The sequence below is a fragment of the Anabas testudineus genome, chromosome 10, assembly GCF_900324465.2.
Source record: "Anabas testudineus chromosome 10, fAnaTes1.2, whole genome shotgun sequence".
Lineage (NCBI taxonomy): Eukaryota > Metazoa > Chordata > Actinopteri > Anabantiformes > Anabantidae > Anabas > Anabas testudineus.
The window spans coordinates 18103668-18126871 of NC_046619.1; the positions used below are offsets into that span (position 1 = coordinate 18103668).

The 23204-nt window shown below is 41.7% G+C and overlaps 3 protein-coding genes across 4 annotated transcripts; all 3 read left to right on the top strand.

Annotated features, from left to right (window-relative positions):
- The first annotated feature begins 81 nt into the window (after positions 1-81).
- LOC113160221 (heterogeneous nuclear ribonucleoprotein A0-like) lies at positions 82-4458 on the top strand. Of its 2 annotated transcripts, XM_026357355.1 has the most exons (3): positions 82-1245; positions 2640-2737; positions 3626-4458. In XM_026357355.1, the coding sequence occupies exon 1, from the start codon at positions 163-165 to the stop codon at positions 1060-1062; it is 900 nt and encodes a 299-aa protein (XP_026213140.1). In that variant the 5' UTR covers positions 82-162; the 3' UTR covers positions 1063-1245; positions 2640-2737; positions 3626-4458. The 2 variants fall into 2 exon arrangements, with proteins under 2 accessions (XP_026213140.1, XP_026213139.1); XM_026357354.1 differs by having other exon boundaries at positions 82-2737; positions 3626-3725.
- Positions 2640-7337, top strand: LOC113160222 (heterogeneous nuclear ribonucleoprotein A0-like). The gene is made up of 2 exons (XM_026357358.1): positions 2640-2737; positions 5625-7337. Exon 2 carries the CDS (start codon positions 5825-5827, stop codon positions 6716-6718), a length of 894 nt encoding a protein of 297 aa, XP_026213143.1. The 5' UTR covers positions 2640-2737; positions 5625-5824; the 3' UTR covers positions 6719-7337.
- A 125-nt stretch (positions 7338-7462) lies between these two features.
- On the top strand, positions 7463-22804 carry klhl3 (kelch-like family member 3). Its single transcript, XM_026357351.1, has 15 exons — positions 7463-8925; positions 10222-10356; positions 10527-10633; positions 10741-10862; positions 15489-15651; positions 15917-16026; positions 17001-17117; positions 17322-17471; positions 17593-17710; positions 17951-18148; positions 18461-18562; positions 18657-18785; positions 19189-19329; positions 19456-19599; positions 19695-22804. Exons 1-15 carry the CDS (start codon positions 8876-8878, stop codon positions 19721-19723), a joined length of 1815 nt encoding a protein of 604 aa, XP_026213136.1. The 5' UTR covers positions 7463-8875; the 3' UTR covers positions 19724-22804.
- The last annotated feature ends 400 nt before the right edge of the window (positions 22805-23204 follow it).

Below are 23204 nucleotides of genomic sequence, written 5' to 3' on the forward strand. Positions count from 1 at the left end.
TAAAAGCGTCAGAGCACCGGAAGAGGCGTTGCCGATCGTTAAGCCGATGTGACGTCACTGCGCCTCCGCTTCATATACCGCTGCGTTCTTCTCCGTCCGCCATCTTGAGATCAGTGCGTCGTGGACGTTGTTTACAGACTCACTGCTCTTTGTTACACAAAAATGTCCGACCAGCTTTGTAAACTTTTCGTCGGTGGCCTGAATGTGGATACCGACGACGATGGCCTGCGCAAGCATTTCGAGCAGTACGGTACACTCACCGACTGCGTCGTGGTCGTGAACAAGCAGCTGCAGCGGTCCCGCTGTTTCGGCTTTGTAACCTACTCCACACCGGAGGAGGCCGACGCGGCGATGGCGGCTAGGCCGCACACCGTCGACGGTAACGCGGTCGAGCTGAAGCGGGCCGTGGCCCGAGAAGACGCCAACAAGCCAGAGGCTCTTGCGAAAGTGAAAAAGATCTTCGTCGGTGGCCTGAAGGACGACATCGAGGAGAACCATCTGACCGAGTATTTCTCCCAGTACGGTGAAGTCGAGAAGTCTGAAGTCATCTCGGAGAAGGAGACCGGAAAGAAAAGAGGCTTCGGCTTTGTTTACTTCGCCGATCACGACGCGGCCGACAAGGCGGTGGTGGTGAAGTTCCACACCGTTAACGGACATAAGGTCGAGGTAAAGAAAGCACTGACCAAGCAGGAGATGCAGGCTGCCAACAGAACCGGCATGGCGCCCAGAGGCCGACCAGGTAGAGGCATGAGGGGAAATCAAAATGGCTACGGCAGCAGGGACTACGGCGGAAACTACAACTACGGAAATGGCGGAGGCTACAACTGTGGCGGCTACGGAGGGTACGGCGGACCTTATGGGGGTGGGTACGGAGACCAGGGAAGTGGCTACGGTGGTGGAAACGACTACAACGAGTTTGGCAGCGGCTATGGCCAGCATTCATCCGGGTATGGCCCCATGAAGGGGCCTCCCTTCGGCGGCCAGAGGAGCGCTGCTCCCTACGCCCGAGGCGGCGGCGGCGGTGGTGGCTACCCCAGGGGGGGCTATGGCGGCGGCTATTAAGTGACTGCGCAACAGATCCACATGAACCACCCCATCCCCTACCACACATCACCCCCCCCCTGCCAGGATTTGGTCGCCAAACTCAAATTCACTTACGGGGGCGTCTGCCGTGCAATCCAACCATGGCAGAGATACGGACACAGAGACCCCCTAATCATAATGAAGACCTCAAACCCCAAACAGGTAGGAAGGTCACGTCCCAGAAAACCTGATAATAACGAGCAGCCGGTGTTGCCGTTCATCTAGGACACATTAAAATGAAGAATAAAACACACAGCGATCCATTTTATTATGTACCCACGCCAGCAGCGTGTAGTTGTCGTTTAGAGTCATTTTTTGCGTTCACTCGTTGTTTTTGGAAAATTTCGATGTAGGATTGTTTTGCTGACAAGTTCTGTTTATCTTAATATTTTTGGATTTTTAAGCAACTAGATTAGATTTTGTTTTCTGGATTAAACTTAGTGTGACTATTCAATGTATGAGGATGAGAAAGCATGTTATGTGGTTTTTGGATTTCATAGCTATGTCATGCTCATAAATTAAATTTGTTATTATTTACATGGGTTATTCAGCAAAGGCGGGATACTGCAGGATCCAGTTTCCTTGTTTCCTTCCCAAATCCTGTATTCTCAAACTCTCCTCACAAAGTTATTATAGTTTCAGTCTAAATATTGTTCATTTTCCATTTACCTGTAGCAACATCTAATGTATATTGTATACTTTCATGTCTGGAGAACAAAACCTACTGTTAAAACACTTTGGTATGCTTATGTATGTTCATTTTAAATAAAACGTTATACCACTTAGCTTAGTTATTTTACTTATTTAACCAGGCTTCCTCAAGTTTATCCACAGGTATTTATAAGTGACATCATCTTGTTGCTCTTTAGTTACATGGCATCTTTCCCACAGTTTTATCCCCTTACACTCAGGTGGGTGAAATGGTTACAGAATGGTTGTAGTCTACCCACAGCCAATGCATGTAGGCTTTGTAGGGTTTGACGTTGTTTTAAAATTGTGGTTTTTAGACCTGACTAACATGACTTTTCATATTTTTCTTTACATATATCTATATGTGGACATGAGGGCTCTGATATGTATCTTTGATTATTCCTATATTTAGGTGTTCACTTCTTACTCGTATTCCAGTAGGCTATCCCAGCCAAAATAGCCGTAGCAGTTTGTTTGTAGGCTACATCAGGACCCTGTTGATTACCTGGGGTCGATTGTGATAGGAGTCTGAAATATCTCTTTAGGATATCCACATCCAGCAAACTAGGTATGTAAATCAACCTGTCTTCACTCTGTGTTGCTCAACCATGTATGGTATATCTTTGGGATGGTGCACAAGACGTGCCATTATTTAATCTTGAACAACTTAATCATAGCTCAATGCGTCTTTTTATGTAGCTAATCTTATAATAAATTGGGATTACTTCATTTTAATTAAGTGGGTGGAAGGGGACCCAAATTTTGTTCCATTAAAAATGAAATAACGGAACAAGTGAATTGGTGTCTCCTCCGGAAAACGATGTTCTGTCCAGTTTCTCACTTTGTCTTTCTCCCATCTCCTCCAGGTTGGGCACCTGGGCACGAGGACATCACCCCGAAAACGATGGGGTGTGTTTCTCCGCGCAGACGGGGGACCGTGGTCGTTGTGCCTTCTCCCCCTCAGGTGAAGTCAGTTTTCAAAGGATTCCCCTGAGTGGTTAAAATGAGTTTTGAAAGAGCTTTATTATTGCTGTTTTTCTTTTTACAGTTTTATTCTAGATGTGGTGGCGTCCAAGGTTTGGGGGATTTTGATAACACAGTGCCCTAATGCAATTTATTATATTTAACTTCACTCCTGTGAACCTGCAACAGAACTTGTGACACAAAACCAGAACCTGACTGGTCTGTTATGCCTTTACATTTGGAGGCTTTTATTTCCTGTGAAGACAAAAAATTCACTTTTTAAAGAAAGATTCAAAGTTGAAAATCATTGAGCTGATAAGGTTTGCAGTCCGGGCACTGTGGGTTTCAAAATACAATAAAGGTTTTTGACTATGATGTTTGTCTTTGTTGTTTTTAATGGTTTGTCAAATTTTTTTCTATAAAGGGTTGTGAGTTTAATAATAATATTCAATTAAGGGGAAAAACAAAAAGCCTTTTCGAAGCAGAAAATGTAGTAAAAATATATGTACAGACTTGATTGAAGATGCTCACAGACCCCACATTAATGGCCAAAACCTGAAGGCAATGCAATTCAAGTTAAATGAAGACGGTTTGTTTTTACTAAGCTGAAGTAGCAAGAAAGCTCAATGGACAATATATAATACTTATTTCCTCCATTTAGCAGCGGTTTCTTAATTACAGTAATATGGACACTACCATTAAAACAAATTGCGTTATGTGTACTTCAGGTCTTCCTTGGAATTACAAGTAAAAGAAGGACTAAAAGCTCCAGCACATGCCTTTAAATTATTTCTTTGTATTAATACATCAGTAACAAAAAATACTGTGATTGATGCTTCTCATGGTGATGGGAGTGTGAACTTTACTTTTGTTCTCTTACCTTTTCTAGATTACGATGCTGCTGCCGATCTCGTAGGAAAAGAAAACATTGTTATGTTGGCCGTACCTTTTATGAATTCACAAATAAATCTATATATTTTTCTATACCACTAAACTTGTTAGGTTACTTTCTTCTGACTGAGGACAGTTTGGTTGCATGTTTCCATTGGTTATGCCTGTCATGAAGGTGTCAAAATAAGAGTGATGGTCACATTGATTTTTCATTCTGCTGAACAGATGAGCCTCACAGATGCGTTCACCAGGTTGGAATTATAAAATCTGGTTTTTGGTCTATAGGGTACTTGCACAGTAGGCCTTGACAAATATACCTTTAAACAATAAGGTGCTACCATGAGCTTTGATTGCAGTAATTTCACCTGTTCATTCTGGCTTTTAAGAATATCCTTAATGTATGTTCAATAATAATTTGCAGTCTATTTTGTATTTAAAGTTAAATGTCTGTGAACATTCTTGGTCAAGACTTGTTTATCCAGACGTTCTGATGAACCGATAACGCTTTCTGAATATAACGGAGCAAAATGTATTCAAGAACTCAAAACAAGTTCAGTAGATGCTGCAAACAGCAATTTTAGGACACTCTTAAAGTTGGGTGATTTCATAATCCCAGCTCCAGTAGGGGTCCTTAGGCAAGTCCTCCTTATGCTTACCCTGCCTACCCTTGTAAGTCTTTTTGGATAAAAGCGTCTGCCAAATGGCTAAATGTAAATTTCATAGATCAAAGGAATTGCTGTCTTTTAAAGATGCACCCTTTTACTGCCAAATTCACTTTAGTTTTTTTTTTTGTCATCTATGGCTCAGTAGAGCATCAAGGAACATAGTTGATTTTGTCAATTCACTCCATTGTAGCTCCTGAAACTCCTGAAAACAGTTTTTTACAAAACAGGGATTTGAGTTTTGCTTCCATCCCTTCTAATAGAAATTTTGAATTTGAAAAGTCAGCATGAACAAGGAAAATACTACAGCAAACACAAATATCCATATGTGTTCAGTGTTTACACTGGAACATTGAGGAAAACTTGTGAACCTAAAAGGCGACTTGGCTAGGCTCTGGTAATTTTATAAATAATGTATTGACTTTACAGCTGTTGGATTGCACTGATGGATCACAGCTACCGGTTAGTGGATACTGGTGTATGTCGTCATAGACGTGGAGTGCAGTAAAACTAATGACAAGGAAAAAAATGTGCAACTTTCCTGGTCAAAAGACCATATCCAGGAAGAAAGAGAAGGCAAGTAGGAACTACAGTAGATGGTACTTGCTCGAGGATGTGCGTGCTGCAACCTGCTTTAATTGACCGTAAATTCTTTTGAGCTCAAGTGGAGAAGTAACTTGAATAGTATTTTTTTGCATGCCTAAGGGAAATGATCTGACATAAGTTTCATTTACAGTGAAAAAGCTAATTTCAGCTGACAAACAGTTTACACAGTAGATACACATTTCTGAGAATATAAGAACTTAGATGGCATTTGCTAATTAAATGTGGTTTTAAACAGGGAAGTGAATGCATTTCACAACATTAACGAGATGTCAAGCAAATATAAGTGTGCATCTCCAGAGATGTGAAAGGGTATCTTATAATCACAGCCACATGGCACGTGGTAATTTCAACAATAAAAATGTCATCAAAGGAGGAAAACACTATTAGTGGGTCAGCAGTGATCATTAAATATTGCAAAAATGCTTTAATTATACTTCAGTGTACTGTGCTTCCATTCTAAGCTTAATATTTGATTTATAATTATAAAGTATTCTTATATATTTGTGAAAATCCTGATCTGGACAATTGAGGATTTCTGGTGTATTTAAAGAACGTGCGGATTTTACACAGATGAAATCCTAATGGCTATTATAATCCCATGCGCCATCTCTATTGTGTAGTTGTGTTACGTGGTTCTACAGTGAGAATGATATAGTATTTGGGAATCCTAGATAGTAGAAATACTGGAGTAGAACAAAGGTCGAAATCTCTGTGTCCCTCTCTCCACAGTGTCGGAACATTTGATTTCGGACCGGTCTTGAAAGCAGCAGCGCGCTAGCCAATGTGGGTGTTGCTTTTTTCAAGATGACCAATCAGCGGCGACTACGTCTTACGACGGCGAGTGAGTCAGACGGCCCGCCCTGACGTCGTCCATTGAAGAAGAAGGAGAGGGCCGGTCGGTGCACACCGTTCTCACACGACACTCGGTCATGACGAACAAACTTTGTAAGCTTTTTGTTGGCGGACTGAACGTGGAGACCACCGACGATGGCCTCCGCAAGTATTTCGAGCAGTACGGCGCCCTCACCGACTGCGTGGTGGTCATGAACCAGCAGCTAGGACGCTCCCGCTGTTTCGGCTTCATCACCTACTCCACGCCGGAGGAGGCCGACGCAGCAATGGCGGCTAAGCCACATGTCGTCGAAGGAAACAACGTGGAGCTGAAAAGGGCCATAGCACGGGAGGACGCCAACAACCCGGACATCCTCGCCAATGTTAAGAAAATCTTCGTCGGCGGCGTGAAAGACCACATCGAGCCGGAGAACCTCACCGAGTATTTCTCCCAGTTCGGCGCGGTGGAGAAGGCCGAGATCATCTCCGACAAGCAGACCGGCAGGAAGAGAGGCTTCGGCTTTGTCTTCTTCGAAGACACCGACTCCGCCACCAAGGCGGTGCTGACCAAATACCACACCATCAACGGGAACAAGGTGGAGGTGAAGAAGGCCCTCACCAAGCAGGAGATGTCCAGCACCGGCGGCCGAGGAGGACGCGGCCGAGGGAGAGGGATGCAAAACTATGGCGGTGGACGAGGTGGCGGCGGCTACGGAGGAGGCTACGGCGGCAACTACGGAGGAGGATACGGCTATGGCGGGGGCTACAACGGTGGTGGAGGCTACGGGGGGTATGGGGGCTACGAAGAATACGACAACCAGATGGGTGGCGGGTACAGCAATGGTGACTTTGGGGACGGCTACGGACAGCAGCAATCAAATTATGGTGCAATGAAGGGGGGCAACTACTCATACAGGAGCGGGGCTCCTTACAACAGAGGCGGTGGAGGTGGAGGCTACGGGAGGGGTGGTGGATTTGGCGCCGGGTATTAGTGGCTCCCTCCAGTTTTATGTTATGGGGAAAAATCTGATTTAAAAATGAACTTGACACAGTAACACAAGCCCAGGTGGGGGTGAGGGGCCACCAAAGCGGAGCAGCCACCCCGCCCCCCTACCTGGACCCCATCTGTCCTTATTCCACACATTATGGACTTTACTACTAAGAATTGTGAATTATTGAAATGTGTTTTTGTTATGTTTGGGAAGTTTTGTTTTGGTTTTTTTTCTTTGAACCATTTGTGAGACCGTAATTATTGTCAGTCACTGCTTCTCAACTCAGAATTGAGTTTGTTTGTCTTGCAAACCAGCCAGATGTGTCTGTTATTTTTGCATCATGAACTCAGGGTTTTAAGTGAAGTTGGGGGCAGTGTCTGGCAGCATGGGACTCCATTGCTTGGCTTTCTTGATCTTAGACACACTTCGTGGCAAAGTATTTTTTTTTTTTTGAAGAAATGTCACGAGTTGATTAACTGTAAATTCCTTTTCTTTCCCCCCCAACAACCCGTCCCATTACAGAGTTTTGTTTAGATTAAAACTGTTTGAAATCCATGTGTTCTGTTCACCCCAATGTTTTATTCTGTTTTTATTAAAGTTTTTAATGTTTTGAAAGTTATCTAATCTTGACGTCTTAATTACATCCTTGGTTACTTTTCCACAGATAGTGTTGAGGGTGGGTTTAAATACTTAATCTGCATTATTTGGACAATGGGCTTCTGATCCCTTTGGTAACCTTGTTAATTGAGTTCATACAGCTACCACCAGGAGGGAGTATTGCATTTAAAATCCCTGCATTTCCAGTTCATCGGCCATTTTATACCAGCAGATGGTACTTTTGTGCATCACCAGGAGCACTATGCTACCATTTAAGTGACATGGTCCACAGTTTTTGAAGGTCAACATAAATTGGTCTTTATAGCGGTGCAGTACATGCCTGCAAAGCAAGTTCACTAAATTTAATTTAGTATGAAATCAAAGAGTGAAAAGACATGATTTTAAAAGTGCTGAGAACAGATGAGGACTCAAGACTGATCAGTTCTCTTTATAATGGTGCATGACCTGCATTTAGACAACCTGGTGCGTGAGCATCTTTGTTTTATTGAAGTGGATTAAACCATGTTACATTTACTACTCAGTGTTTTTGGGCAGTTAATCTGATGGAGGCCCCTGCTGACCACCTGCTGCCTCCCTCTGTGCGTTCTTTCGCTTTTAAGTTTCAGAGAAAAGGAACCAGTATACAAACTTATGCTTGGGATAAAATGAAGTGCCTGAGATATGCATCATGTAACATGACATGGACACAAATACTAATGCAGGACCCACCTCAGTTGATATTGTACCTCAGTGGAGCTGATTTCTCCAATTTAGAAAAATAATTTTGGACAAATTCTGGCGATTTTAGGTTATTGACCTATTTACTATGCTGACTGGCACAATCCAAATATAAATCGATCCTCATGTTAAGCTTTATTTTACCATTTAATCTAGATCACGATCTTGTTTTCAAGAAAAACATGAGAACAAATGACATATATACAGTATGTCCTGTGGCCTTGAAATTTTGTGAACCCATTTCTTATTTTTATTTCTGCACCAATATGACCTAAAATGAGTAAATCCTAAAAGTAATTAGATAAAGAAAACCCAGTTAAAGAGACAAAAACATCATACTTATTCAGTTAATATGGAAACATTATCCAATCTTTACTATATAAATAATAATTATTCCAAAGAATAATCACACACACAAACACCCACACTGCAGTATTAGTGGTAAAATTATACAGCTTTACATTTTCTCAGAGGATTGAGTGCCTGGTGGAGTTTGTATCTGCATCCAAGAAGTTAATATCTTGTTAATGAGCTGTATCAGCACATTATTTCTTTGTGTATGAATAAAGGCTTTTTGTTCTTGTTGTAATTCCTATGTTTTGTTAGTGTGTATTTCAAATAGCAGTAGTTTGTTTGCGATGACACATTGAGTGTCTATGTGATGGTATACCACTCAAATGAAATGAATAATGAACAATAAATACGTCTATAAAGTTTTAGTGCACAGGACCGTTCCCCTAAGCTGTGCGTGTGTTTGTGCACTCCTTTCACCTGCGGAGTGGCTCCTCTTGCTCACACACGATCTGTGGCCGCTCGGAGCTCATGCCTGCTGCGGTCTCTGACTCCGGGAGGATGGACGGTGTGTCGCTGGGGTGAGTTGGCTCAGCTGGAGGGATTATTTTGTAAAGCTGCGATTCACGCTGCTTCTACATCTGTCGGATAACGTTTTACCCACATGATCCACTGACCGTAAACCCGGCACAGACAGTGAAATGGGCTCTTTACTAGCACACGAACTCAAGCTAGCCTTGTTGACTAGTTAGCCTCGAGAAGTTAGCTAGCACCGTTGGTCGCCCAGCTGATGCTGTTAAATTGCTAATTAAACTCTAATTAACATGTAGACATTTGGAAGATGTCATCGACACGAATCTTATAGGATGTGATCCGGCTTTTAATACTCCCAAAATGTATTCCTTGTGCGATTTTAAAGCGATGATTTATAACGGCAGCTACCAAAAGCTTATGTTAGCAATGAAGTTAAATGGATAGCAATGCTAATAGCTAGCAACATGACAACCTGACGCACAACAAACTCAATTTTGTGTTAAATGAATCTAGATGTTTTTAACACAAAGAGCTACTTTATGTGTGAACTGTTTAGTATTACTTAGTTTACCCACTTCACTGTCATGTCCCACTGATTTACCATAATATTCCCATGGCTTGTAAGTGCTGCATCATTATTCTTCCAACTGTTTTGTCAACAAAAGGTGATTACTAGATAATTGGGAGACTCCAGAGAGCACACACTGCAAGTACCTGCACGGTAGATGCAGTCAAGCATTTTTACACATGACATTATGCAATGTCCCGTTGGATCCTGTTTTTTGGGCCATGACACATTTCTTGTTTTGCTCCTGCCACCTGCTCTCAGCTCACAGCAGGTTTATCTTTGGTTAAAAGATGAATATTTAACCTCATTTACATGTCGTACATTAAGTGCAAGATTGTCTTCTGTGTGGTCAATCTGCTGTTTTCTTTCATCATTATGAGAAGTGACTGATTTGTAAACAGTATTTGATCATGGTAATAATAAATAATAAAGACAATCAAAATGCCTTGATGAGACAGTGTATTGTATTTTAATCTACATGTTGAACATTGTCCTTCTTTAGTAACTAACCATTTCTTATTTATCAGTTTAAGGAGGCTAATTAGGTTTATTGATTGTAGAACACAAAATAACTCCAGGCTTATGGGGAGTCTTCTCAATAAAGTTAATCCTTAACTAGTTTGTCTCATCAGTGCAGTCATAATAATAATATTATGTATTGTAAGATTGCATTTTGTATTTTAATGGATTTTTGTCTGAGTAAAAGTAGTGTGTCTGACTTTAGAGTCACCATCTATCCCCAGTGATCTAGACACTGCCTCTCATGTCTTGACAGTCTGGTGGCCACACCGGCATCACCACGTCCAAACTGTACCACAGACTCGGAGGAGGACGCTGTGAACGGAGGGATGGTCACCTTCAACCAGACACACATGAGGAAAGCTTTCCAGCTGATGAACGACCTGAGGAGGTGTGTTGTTTGTCCCAACAGAAACTTAATCTTAACATATTAATTTAATAAGATTTTAGTGTCAATCTTCGAAAAAAATTGTTCCACAAATAGAAACGAGTCTCAGTCCAGTCCAAAACAAATGCTGATCAGAAATGTGGTCTTTCTCACTGTTACTTGTCACTGTTCAGTAAAAAGATGCTGTGTGACGTCCAGCTGGTAGCAGGGAGCGTTGAAGTGCCTGCTCACAGGGTGGTCCTGGCGTCCTGTAGCCCCTACTTCTGTGCCATGTTCACTGGTACGCTGTTGTTTGCTTGACACCAGCATATGAGTCAGTGTAAGTCTATGCTTATTTGTATGTCTGTGTTTTTATGCCTTTAACTGTGTGTTTTTCTCTGTGTGCAGGTGATATGAGTGAGAGCAAAGCTCATCAGGTGGAGATCAGAGAGGTTGATGGTCAGACCCTGAGAAAACTGGTCGACTACATCTACACGGCTGAGATCGAGGTCACAGAGGACAACGTCCAGGTAAGAAAGTGTTAGTGGAGATGAAGGTTGAACAGTTTTCCTTTAAGTGTTCATAGAGACATTTGAGCTCTTCCTCAGGTTTAAAGAAATAAACATGTTGCTACTGAAGGATCACAATTTCACTAGCCCAATTCATTTTTGTTACACTGTCTTATTGTTTTACAGTTTTTTGAAAAAACAGCTTCAGTTTCTGGTAAAAAGATCTGGCTTCATAGGATTAGTCACACAGTTACAAAACGTCCTCCTTGTCATGAAGGAAACTTGTCTTGTGGCTTCTGTTGGAACCTGTTTCTGTGCATAGCTGGCATATCAAGTTGGTAAAAAAAATATTAGCATCTAACTGCTCCAAGATACACAAAATGGTCAGTTGTATATATTTTAAGTCAGTTAGTGTGTGGCGGATTTAGTGATTAAAAACATTTAACCAAATGTTAGAACACTGATTTTGTCAGTGTGGAGAGAAATTTTAGACCTTGTTTCAGTGTCTTTCTACTTCTCAGTCCTCTAGAGCACCTATCAAACATTTTCTACGTTAAATTGTAAAAATGTAGTGTTTAGGTAGTAAAGAGGAAGTTGATCTGAACATGGGAGAATTTAGGAGTTTACTCTGTAACTATTTAAAGCATTTGCTTATCAGGGATGTTGTTTCTTCAAGCCTCTGATTGCTAAAACTCTCTAATATTTGCTTGGAAATTTCTTTGGAAATTTCAGAATTTCCAAAGTAAACCTGCCTTAAGATCAGGTGTTTTCCACAGGGGAAGGAAGATCTGGTAAAGGTTGTGAGTCGTGCTTTGCTGTCAACGGGGCAGCACTGGTGCACTGACTGTTAGTGGCTGTGTGGCCCTTCGTCAGGGTTGAATAAATTCAACAGGATCAAGCTGCAGGCAGGAAACTTCCTCTGATTATTAGCACAGGAAGAGTGCGTGGAGAAAGGCAGGAAATCCTCCCTCTGTAAGCAGCGTGCCTGCTTGATTGGCTGTCTTATAAACGTGTAAAGTGTGAGTGTTCTGAGGCTTGTATCGTATTAATTTAAAGATTTATTTTACCAATCATGGTGAAATATCTGCTCTTAATTATGACACCTACAGATGTTTTTGTCTGCGTCTTACTTGGTAGAGGAATGGTTCAAGTAAACAATGAGACTTTCAGTGGATACGATTCACTCATCGCGTCTTGGAGTATCTATGTGTTGTATGAAACAGGTTAAGCCATATTCAGAAAAAGCCTCACGGCAATAACCTTTTTAAAACGTATTTGTAATACAGTGGCAAGAAAAAGTATGGAAACCCTTTGGAATTACGTGGAGTTTTGCATGAATTGGTCATAAAATGTGCTCTGATCTTCATCTAAGTCAAAACAATAGAAAAACACAGTCTGTTTAAAGTAATACTACGCAAACATTACATGTTTTCATGTTTTTATTGAACATAACATGTAAACATTGTTTAAACAGTGTGATGATATTGGATGTTTTGCTGAAAGCTGTCCTGCCCTTTGAAAACACACACCAGTTTTGGGTTTACTGATTTCAAAAAGCACTGCCTGATGTGAACCATGCCTCACTGAAAAGAGCTCTCAGAAGACCTACGATCAAGAATTGTTGACTTGCATGAAGCTGGGAAGGGTTAAAAAAGTATCTCCAAAAGCTCATGTGTCCACGGTAAGACAGACTGTCTACAAATGGAGAAAGTTCAGCACTGTTGCTACTCTCCCTAGGCGTGGTTGTCCTGTAAAGATGACTGCAAGAGCACAGAGCAGAATGCTGAATGAGGTAAAGAAGAATCCAGCTAAAGTGTCAGCCAAAGACTTACAGAAATCTCTGGCACATGCTAACATTTTTGTTGACACATCTACAATAAGGAAAACATTAAACAACAATGGAGTACATGGGAGGACACCACGGAGGAAGCCTTTGCTGTCCAAAAAAAATATTGAAGCATGTTTGAAGTTTGCAAAAGAGCACCTGGATGTTCCACAGCACTACTGGCAAAATATTCTGTGGACAGATGAAACCAAAATTGAGTTGGTTTGAAACACACAACACTATGTGTGGAGAAAAAAGGCCACAGCACACCAACATCAAAACCTCATCCCCACTGTAAAACATGGCGGAGGGAGCATCATGGTTTGGGGCTGCTTTGCTGCCTCAGGGCCTGGACGGATTGTTGTCATTGATGGAAAAATGAATCCCAGAGTTTATCAAGACATTTTGGAGGTAAACGTAAGACCATCTGTCCACCAACTGAAGCTCCACAGAGGATGGGTGATGCAACAGGACAATGACCCAAAGCATACAAGTAATTCAACAAAAGAATAGTTTCAACAGAACAAAATATGCCTTCTGGAGTGACCCAGTCAGAGTCCTGACCTCAACCTGATTGAAATGCTGTGGCATGACCTTAAGAGAGCCATTCACACCAGACATCCCAAGAATATTGCTACACTGAAACAGTTTTGTGAAGAGGAGTGGTCCAAAATTACTCTAGATCGTTGTGCAGGTCTGATCTGTAACTACAGGAAACGTTTGGTTGAGGTTATTGCTGCCAAAGAAGGGTCAACCAGTTATTAAGTCCAAAGGTTCACATACTTTTTCCACCCTGCACTGTGAATGTTTACATGTTATGTTCAATAAAAATGAAAACATACAATGTTTATGTAGTAGTATTATAAGCAGACTGTGTTTTTGTATTGTTGTGACTCAGATGAAGATCGGAGCACATTTTATGACCAATTCATGCAAAACTCTGCGTAATCCCAAAGGTTCATATACTTTTTCTTGCCACTGTATATAAAGTGCTGAGTCCAGTTTCTGTCTGCTCTATAGGAGCATTACAGATTTACAGTAGTGTGATGTACAAAGTAGTGGATAAAACATCAGCTGTGTGCAACATGTGTGGCTTATACTAGTGTCAGTACTTCCTATATGGGGGCGGCAGTAGCTGAGTTGGTAGAGCAGTGATCTACCAACCCTAGAGTTAGTGGTTTGATTGTGGGGCTCAGAGATAGAGTTAGGAGTTTGGGCATTAGGAAGGAGCTCAAAGTAGAGCTGCTGCTCTTTCACATCTAAAGGAGTCAGATGAAGTTGGTCGAGACTTGAATATTAGACAATATCGTACACATTCAGGTGAAGTTCAGGGTTCAGCTGAAGATGGCAGACCTGACACATAGAGATAGTAAAGTAGAGAAGGAGCCACCGGATGGATGCATACCCACTGCAACTGAAATTAAGCATTAGTGGAGGAGAAGAAAGGAGCTGTCAGGCTGCACAGCAAACTTGTCAGGATTTTCAGGAGGAGTGCCGTGCAGAGAGGTTGACTGTAAATGTACGCACATAGTCACTTCAGCTAACATCGCCCATTATTATCCAACCTTTTCAAGAATGAAGTACCGTTAAGATGACTTCAGAAATGTGTGTGTGTGTGTGTGTGTGTTGGGTTTCTGACTGTATCTAACCACTGAACATGCAGTTTAATCAGACTATAAATCCCACTTCTGTCTTGTGGCTGGCAGAACATGTCTTCATATTGAGTTGATGGTAGTTTGTCGTGAACCATAATGCTTGATTAAAGCATGGCAGAATCATTGTTATGAAAGAATGAGGTTTCAAAGGAGTCTGTGTCAAGATCTTGCTAGTATGTGTTGTGCTGCCCTCACTCCTGTGATTCGTGTGCGTGTACTAGTGTGTCATAGCTGCACACAGACACAGTGGACCTGATGATCCACTTTAGAAGACATAAGGCTTCAGGACAGCTGGAAAACAGGAGAACAGTAGTCACTCAGGAGTGAGTGAGTGTGCAGACAGAGTCTCAGTGACCTAGTTAAACTAGTGTGTGGGTCTGTCAAAGGGTGGCTTTGTCTGCTGTGAGCCCAGATTCACAGAAACACTTTTATGGATACAAGTTGATATCAATATTATCAGGATTGTTGCAGCTTGTAAGAAAAGACACAAGTTCAAGGTGCTTTGATTACAGAGACCAAAATCGCACACAGCTCCACAGTTTCCTCTGATTTCACTGTGTCAATGTTATTTTTTTTTTCTACCTCTAGCTTGCAAAAGTTTTCTTTTTTAATGTTCAGTCTCTTTCACTACTGTAAAGTCAGTGTATTCATTGAGACTTCAGAGCTATCTGTGTAATGATGTTAGTGCCAAACTATAGTGGTAAAATACACTGCAGCCTGTTCACTTGCAGACAATATTACATTAGCTAATGTTCACAAACAAAGGCAAATAGGATTTGCAGCAAATATGTTCTTAACTTTATTTGGGTTGCAAACACACAGTTTTGCAGGTACAGACATGCAACAGTTGATTTAATAATATCAATATTGAATGTTCTTCTGGCCACCTAACAAATTGATAACTAGATGATAGATACCGAGATGTGTGGTTGGCTTCTTGGCCAGTTTTCTGGATTAATTATGCTGTAGCCTTGTCGCAGTTTGGTTGAGTAGCTGGTTATTTAACAAACTAGCTGACTGACCTGAGTTCTTTGCATCAGGAAGGTTTGTTTGAACCCAGAAGACGGGTTCAGTGAGGAATTCAGAAAACTCCTTCCATTAAATTCTTTGACAAATAAAATCCAGCTGCACTTTTGATTTGACTGTATGTGTGTGTCGTCTTTGCAGGTTCTTCTGCCAGCAGCCAGTCTCCTCCAGCTGATGGATGTTCGTCAGGTTTGCTGTGAGTTCCTGCAGTCTCAGCTTCACCCCACCAACTGTTTGGGCATTAGAGCTTTTGCTGACCTGCACACATGCACGCAGCTTCTGAACCAGGCCCACGCATATGCTGGTAAGCTCCTCGCTGTTCCCACCACAAGTCCTGAGTCATCCTTGCCACTGTGAGTGTGTGTGGTGTTTGGTAGGTGTTGGTGTTTTTATGTAACGGTTCGTTCCAGCAGCACTGAAAAATGCTGTAATGTTTGGAAAACGATTCATGCCCACAGAGACTGAACATGTCATCTTCTAATTGGGCATTGTGTGTGTGTTTTACACAGCTTGTTAGGTGAAACATTTAGTGTGCCTGATTTGTAACCCTGCATATCTGTGTCTCTCAGAGCAGCATTTCACTGAGGTGGTGCAGGGAGAGGAGTTTCTTGGCCTTTCTCTACAACAAGTGTGCAGCCTCATCTCCAGTGATAAACTCACCGTCTCCACAGAGGAGAAGGTCGGGCAGCACCGTGCACACACAAATACACTTCAGCCCATTCAGAAAGGATCAAAATAACAGACTACCAGGAAAGAGACGAGATAAAGATATAATAGAAGCCGAGAGAGGTCTGTAACTGTGCAACACACTGAGACCGATAAGCTGACCTTGTCAGCTGACTTACACCAGAGGCTGACATATCTGTGTGCTGTTAGCCTGTCAACAGGAAGTGTCAGAGGCTGGTTCAGTCAGAGACACAGAAGGAGTCAGACAGGCTGAATCAGGAGATGCGATGAGATACTGCTGAATTATGTGATACTAAAGTCAGAATTACAACTCTGAGGTTGAACTGAAAGATGTTTTTCTCCACTCTGATGCTTCTTATTATAGTTTGTAATGTATACGACAGAGACTACACAAGCTCTGATAGCAGGTGTCCTGTACTTATAAGCCAGAAAGATTAATTTATTAAGAACTTCTTTGTATTCCTACTGTTAATTTATCCTTTTTTGTTCTGCCTTAAAATTTAATTAAAAAATGAATTGCAAAAAGAAGTTTGAACCCAGCTAGAGAGGAACCTCTAGGAAGTCTTTGAGGTAACGGCTCCTATTCCATCAACTATCATCGTTGGGTCCCTTTGTGCAGGAGGGGAGGGACACTCAGTTACTTATTTGCTCCAGTGGAGCCGCTCCACAGGGCAACAGGAGATGATCAGGTGTGAATTTATGTAAATCAATGAATTTGAAGCAGCAGATCATCGGCAGGGTGTGACGTCTTCACCAAAACCTGTTTTTGAATAGAAAAAGGTGTAAAACAAAGGTGTGCTACTTTCAGTGTGCTGCGTCCTGCTGGGAGTCAACTATAGCCGATTAGAAACTCATTTACGCGTTCACGTGGCAAAACAATCAGAGAAATCTACCTCAAGAAATCAGGTTTCTCTAATCTAATCTAAGATGTATGTAAATGCACTGACTGTGCTCTTCATCACTCAGGTGTTTGAGGCTATGATAACTTGGATCAAGCACGATAAGCCGGCTCGTCTGGAGTACATGCCCAAACTGATGGAGCACGTCAGACTTCCACTCCTGTCCAGGGATTACCTGGTACAGGTAGGAAATTCTCTGTCCCACTCCTACTTTGTTCAACTCTTCTCTGTCTTTCTCTGCATATAAAATGTAACTAGACTTAGAAATGAGTTGGCACCTGAATTTTGTTTAGTGTAAAACACCAAGCGCCTTGTTGTGTACTAGGATTATTTTATTATCCACTGCTGAGTATTTTTAAAGTTATTGTGATTTGTGTCCCTGTTTCAGATCGTGGAGGAAGAGGCTTTGATAAAGAACAACAACACCTGTAAAGATTTTCTCATAGAAGCCATGAAGTATCACCTGCTGCCAGCTGATCAGCGGCACCTCATCAAGACAGACAGAACCCGACCGCGAACGCCTATCAGCATCCCCAAGGTACATGAACACACATCCACCGTCGCATCCGCTCAACAAAACTGCCAAATACAAAATGCACGTGCCTTGTAGAAAGCAGGTGTGTCGGCTTCATTAATAAACCAGCCCTGTGAATTTACAGGTGATGATTGTGGTGGGGGGTCAGGCTCCCAAAGCGATCCGCAGTGTGGAGTGTTATGACTTCCAGGAAGACCGTTGGTACCAAGTAGCCGACCTTCCTTCAAGACGCTGCCGTGCAGGTCCGTTCATGCAGTCTGTGCAGCTTCTCATGTGAATTATCATTTATTATTCTATTGATCTGTTAAATAGTCGCTTTGCGCCCAGATTAATAATTATTCATAGCATTTGTTGAAACATATTGAGCAGTAATAGAAAGTAGACACACACTAGAAACGCTCTCCAAACGCAGCGCAGGTTAAAAACAGCTTTAACAGCTTTTATTTTTTAAATAATCCGTTTCGTTGTCTTTGTTTTCCCAGGCGTGGTTTCCATGGCAGGCCGGGTGTATGCAGTCGGAGGGTTCAACAGTTCACTGCGGGAGCGAACGGTGGACGTGTACGATGGAGCGAGAGACCAGTGGAGCCCCGTCACGAGCATGCAGGAGAGGCGCAGTACGCTGGGAGCTGCCGTGCTCGGAGATTTACTGTATGCTGTCGGGGGTTTTAACGGAAGTATAGGTGAGATGCACGCATTCGCTCCCACACACCAAATGGCTGAAAGTTATTTTTAGTAGATGAATTTTTATTTTTGTCCACTGTTGATGAACCACGGCTCAAAAAGTGAGTTTAGAAAAATAGTTAACATGTGAAGTGTAAAGGGAAAAATTATTTAAAATAACTGACTGAAAAAATGACATGAGTGTGAAAAATTTACGAGCAATATACTAAATGCCTAAATACAGGACACAGAGGCCACTTTCTTCTCCTACACAGTCATATTATTCACTATTTGTCCTCTTCTCTGTTCTTTTCTCTGTGTCTCTCCTTCAGGATTGTCGACAGTAGAAGCCTACAGTTATAAAAGCAATGAGTGGATGTATGTAGCCTCTATGAACACTCGACGCAGCAGTGTGGGTGTGGGGGTGGTTGATGGTAAGACCTTTAGTCAGTCTGGGATGTGGGTTACGTTAGGAACCATTTCTGTGATGAGCCAAAAGTCTAATGACCTGTGTTTGTGTCTCTGCAGGTAAGTTGTTTGCAGTCGGAGGCTACGATGGAGCATCCCGTCAGTGTCTCAGTACGGTGGAAAAGTACGACCCTGTCGCTGATCAGTGGTGCTACGTGGCCGACATGAGCACACGGCGCAGTGGAGCGGGTACACGGACACATACTGAACATCTTATCCTGCTTATATAGAATCAGATCCCTCTTAAACACTAGTAGTAATCACTCAACACGTCAGTCTGGTAAAGCACCTTTTTACTGTACATGTAGTGAATCTGTTCTGCATTAAGCTGGTTCCACCAGTTTCATATTGTGAATTAGCACCACGCAGTGGACGGCATCTGCAAATGCACCGACAGTGATCCTAGAAAAAAACACTACAGCGTGAAAATCCTCCAGCTGTGAGCTTCATAACGTTTATGTATTGAGAGTGTTTAATGGGACATCATGTAAAACACATAAAACAACTGTTGTAGCAATGTCAGTGTTGAATATGACAGAAATGGAAATCAGTGGAGTCACAACACTACAACACATGAGTATTTCTCCTCCAGGTGTGGGTGTGTTGGGAGGTCAGCTGTATGCAGCAGGAGGACACGATGGACCTCTGGTGAGGAAGAGTGTGGAGGTGTACGACTCTCAGACCAACAGCTGGAGACTGGTTTGTGACATGAACATGTGCAGACGAAACGCAGGTCAGAGAACAGCCGCAGTCTCACAGTTTGTTTTAGATGGTTTTCACATTTCATTATCATCATTGAACTGGTCATGAACGAGATGAATCAGCGAAGTGTTGTTAAAAGTATGTAACTCTCCTCAAGGTGTCTGTGCCATTAACGGGCTGCTGTACGTTATCGGAGGAGACGACGGCTCTTGTAACCTCTCCTCTGTTGAGTTCTACAACCCAGCCACAGACAAGTGGACTCTCATTCCCACCAACATGAGCAACGGACGCAGCTATGCTGGTAACTCTGAACTGATCGATTGATATTTGTGCACCGAGTCTTCACATTTTACTTGAGTATGAAGCCGCTTCTCTCTTTTCTTCCCACTTATTCAGGAGTTGCAGTGATTGACAAGCCGCTATGACCACAAGCCTCCCACAACATCAGGTCTGCATCAGAGACTGAAACTGACGTCTGAAGCTCGACGGTGAACATTAAGTGGACTTGACGCCCTCAGGCTTCAGCTGACACAATCACAGATGGCTGCTGGGAGTCGTTTTTTTTAGACACAGAGCCCGGTGACTTCATAATGTTTACAGACACTGTTGCACTGGATCAGAAGCAGTCGCCACAGGTGATCAGGCTTATTAGAACTTCTCAAATGCCAAGCACATAACAAGCAGCTGCATCAGCTGACGGACGTCTAGTCAGAAAGAACCGAAGAGCCGAATGGAGCAAAGTGCTTTAGAGGCTCCGCTGTGTAACGGTGGTGTTTGTATGATGGACCGTACCAAACCCGGTGCACTGAATACTTTAAAACACCAGCTGAACGAATATCTACTCAATCAAGTGACCGCACAAGCTGCACAGCTGCTTACAGTCGTACTCATGCTGCTGCGATAACTAGGACGCTGCAGCACCGGCCTGTGATGGAGCATTTGGAGCTCCTACAACGTAAATCATCTTATGACAACTGTTTGCTCGGCTTGTTCGATTCCTGTGCAGCTCCACTAAATGAGAAGCGTCTTTCCAGAGAGACACAGAACATTTGTTCTCGACCTACAGCGAGCTGCAGGTTTAAAGAATGTAGAAACACAGTATATGCAAGTTAAGAACTATATTTAATATTTTTGAGATGTTTTTTTTTGTGCAAAGAGGTTTTAGAGAACCACTTCAGACCCAGGCCAGTTGATCAGATTTGACATAGTAGGACTTCATTGTTGTCAACATGCTACTGATGCACTGATGGCTTGCACTGAATGATATGCCCCCCCCCCTCCCCACTGACCTGCTGTCTGTCTCCATTACTGATCCTGCACACAGGAGCATTTAAACACTTAAAGTCCAACACTTTAATCATAAATGTGCCAGTTTTGATGTATGCTGGAGATTTTTTTAATCCCTCTGAAACAATTTGTTTGTGTCAAACATGCACTGTAGAAATCCAGCTGTAAGTATAATGTAAGATTTTCTATTTATTGTTTTGATCACATAGCATTTATTCACATCAGACTGAGGTCCTCATTTTGTTTTCTCAGCCTGATAACGTCTTGCTGTACTCACGTTCATCCACACGGCGTAGTTGTTATTTAGCTGCCGGACTGGTGCCATAGCTTTGACAATATTTTTCCGCTTGCAATCGTGAAGAAACTGGACACAAAGCCCTCTGTATAAATCACTTAACAGACCAAACTGTTGTTTTTATATGTGTAAACCTGTTTTTTAAGTTACATTAATCCCATCCTTGTGACAGACGATCCATCTGTTGTGAATCTAACACTCCCTTAAATGTTTGGTGTGCAACAAGACCGCTCCCGGTTTACAGAGCATCGTAGAGCTGAGACAACGAGCTAATTATTATTGTATCAACAGAGATAATTGACCTCTAATAGCAGCCAATTCATCATTACATTTCACATATCCTGATTTTCTTTGAGGTTTTTGGACTTTCATTTAAAAAAAAACAAGACATTTGAAGTCGTCGTTTACACTCTGCAAAGTTGTGAAAGACGTCTTTTGACATTTAATGAATTAGTTGACAACACTCGCTGCTCATTCAGGTAAAAACGACTGACTCTATCTCCAACGCATTTCACGTCTCTGTTAGTTGATGTTTGCGTCCGTTTCTACCTGGACGCGAGGAAACGTGTAAAACACTCAAACTATAGACAAGAAGCAATACGTTAGATCGATATGCAACTTGAACACTAGTGTGGTCGATGCTCACTGTCACAAAATGTTCTCAGGGTCCTTTCAGTCGCTGGTTCTGAGCTTCTGATCCGTTATGGCGCAGGTTAAGATGTTAAATTAATGGTTCAGGCTCCAGAAAAGCTACTAAACGGACCCTAAAGTGATTTTTGTTTTGTTTTTTGTGAAGAGGTTTCGTTGTTAGATTTTCAGATGTTATATTTTTAATATAAACAGTAAATGCTGTAAACTAGACGCTCGACATTGTGAGTTCATTAATTGATGCGTTTTTGAAAGTTGGACTCGTCTCCAGTTGTCGCTGAAGCTTGTTTGCTGCATTTACAGACGATTTGTAAACCTTCAGACTTGAAACACGCAGAGTCTTAAGTAAAAATGCTCTAAAATGACTTGTGCTTCTTTGCAATTAGCACTTTAGATGTTCTGGATGACATGAGCTTTGTCTCTCACACTAAAAGACTGTGAACAGGGATTTTACCTTCAAGGGCACAACAGCAGCACATCCTGTCAAGTTTATTTTAATTTTTTTATATCTGGATCTCTGATTCACTTTGATGAAATACTGCAGAGTGTAGATCATGTAATGAAGATGGTTTATTGGAAAATGTAACAAAAATACATTTTAATGACAATGGGACATTTTTAATCTAATCATGCCTCCTCCCCATGTCCTAGAAATCAGTCACTTAGTCTGCTCACAGGCTATGTCATGTTTTTATTTGGGTTTAAGGTCAAAAGATGTTTCCTGGTTTTTAGATCTTGAGATATTAAACGAGACAGAAGACGACACCTTTTGTATCAGGTTGTGCAAATTTGAAATGAGCAAAAGTGTTTGAACAGATGGTTTTAAAGTAAATAAAACTTAATATTTGATTACAAATCCCTTGTTTGTAATAACTGTTGTGTGTACACCAGAGGTTTGTTTCTTTTTTGGGCCGATGTATTTGTTTGTTTATACAGTGCTTCTGGTTTACTTTTACTTTCCATCTTTGTTTAGATTTAAAACGGACAGTGTAACCCTCTCACTCCAAACTCAACCTTTTAATACACAAATGGATGTTTTTTCTGTTGCATTTTTTTATTATTTACTTTCCAGATATCATGATTCTTTTTTAAAAACACCTTTCATAACACATTCAAAATGATCATAATTTTATCAGTAAGATGAGGTGGTGAGGTGAAGGTACGAAAACTACAAATCAATAATATAGTATGTACTTATTGAATATAAGTGTACTTATATTTCAAATCTTGTACTTCTGCGCCACTACTTTGAGAAGTAAATGTTATTTTGATTGTACTTCATTGTACTTTACTTTCCAGATTTAGATGTTATAATTGAAACTGTCAACAAATAAAGAGGGTGTTATATTGAATTTACAAACTTCAGGTGAGCAGCAAGTTAAATAAAACAGATTTAGTTCAACCTTTAATGATAATAGTGCACGAAGATTCAGTGAATAAATGATTTGACATCAGCAGTAGTTCAACATTAAACCTTTACTTTAGGTACTGGAAGTATTTTTTCTCTAGTACTTAAAAGTACTAGTACTTGTAGTAAAACTGAGTATGTGACGCTGCCCCTGTGTGGGCGTGGCTTACACATGTGATTGACAGGTGTAATTAGTCTGATTAGGGACTGGTGCTGGTTACTGAGCACTAAGGAGTCTCATCTCATTTATCTTTATTTATCATTAAAA

Coding starts and splice junctions, on each gene's coding strand:
- LOC113160222 (XM_026357358.1), top strand. CDS start 5,825: ATGACGAACAAACTTTGTAAGCTTTTTGTTGGCGGACTGAACGTGGAG.
- LOC113160221 (XM_026357355.1), top strand. CDS start 163: ATGTCCGACCAGCTTTGTAAACTTTTCGTCGGTGGCCTGAATGTGGAT.
- klhl3 (XM_026357351.1), top strand. CDS start 8,876: ATGCCTGCTGCGGTCTCTGACTCCGGGAGGATGGACGGTGTGTCGCTG. Junction 16,027..17,000: donor CCGTCTCCACAGAGGAGAAG/GTCGGGCAGCAC, acceptor TTCATCACTCAG/GTGTTTGAGGCTATGATAAC. Junction 17,472..17,592: donor CGCCTATCAGCATCCCCAAG/GTACATGAACAC, acceptor GTGAATTTACAG/GTGATGATTGTGGTGGGGGG.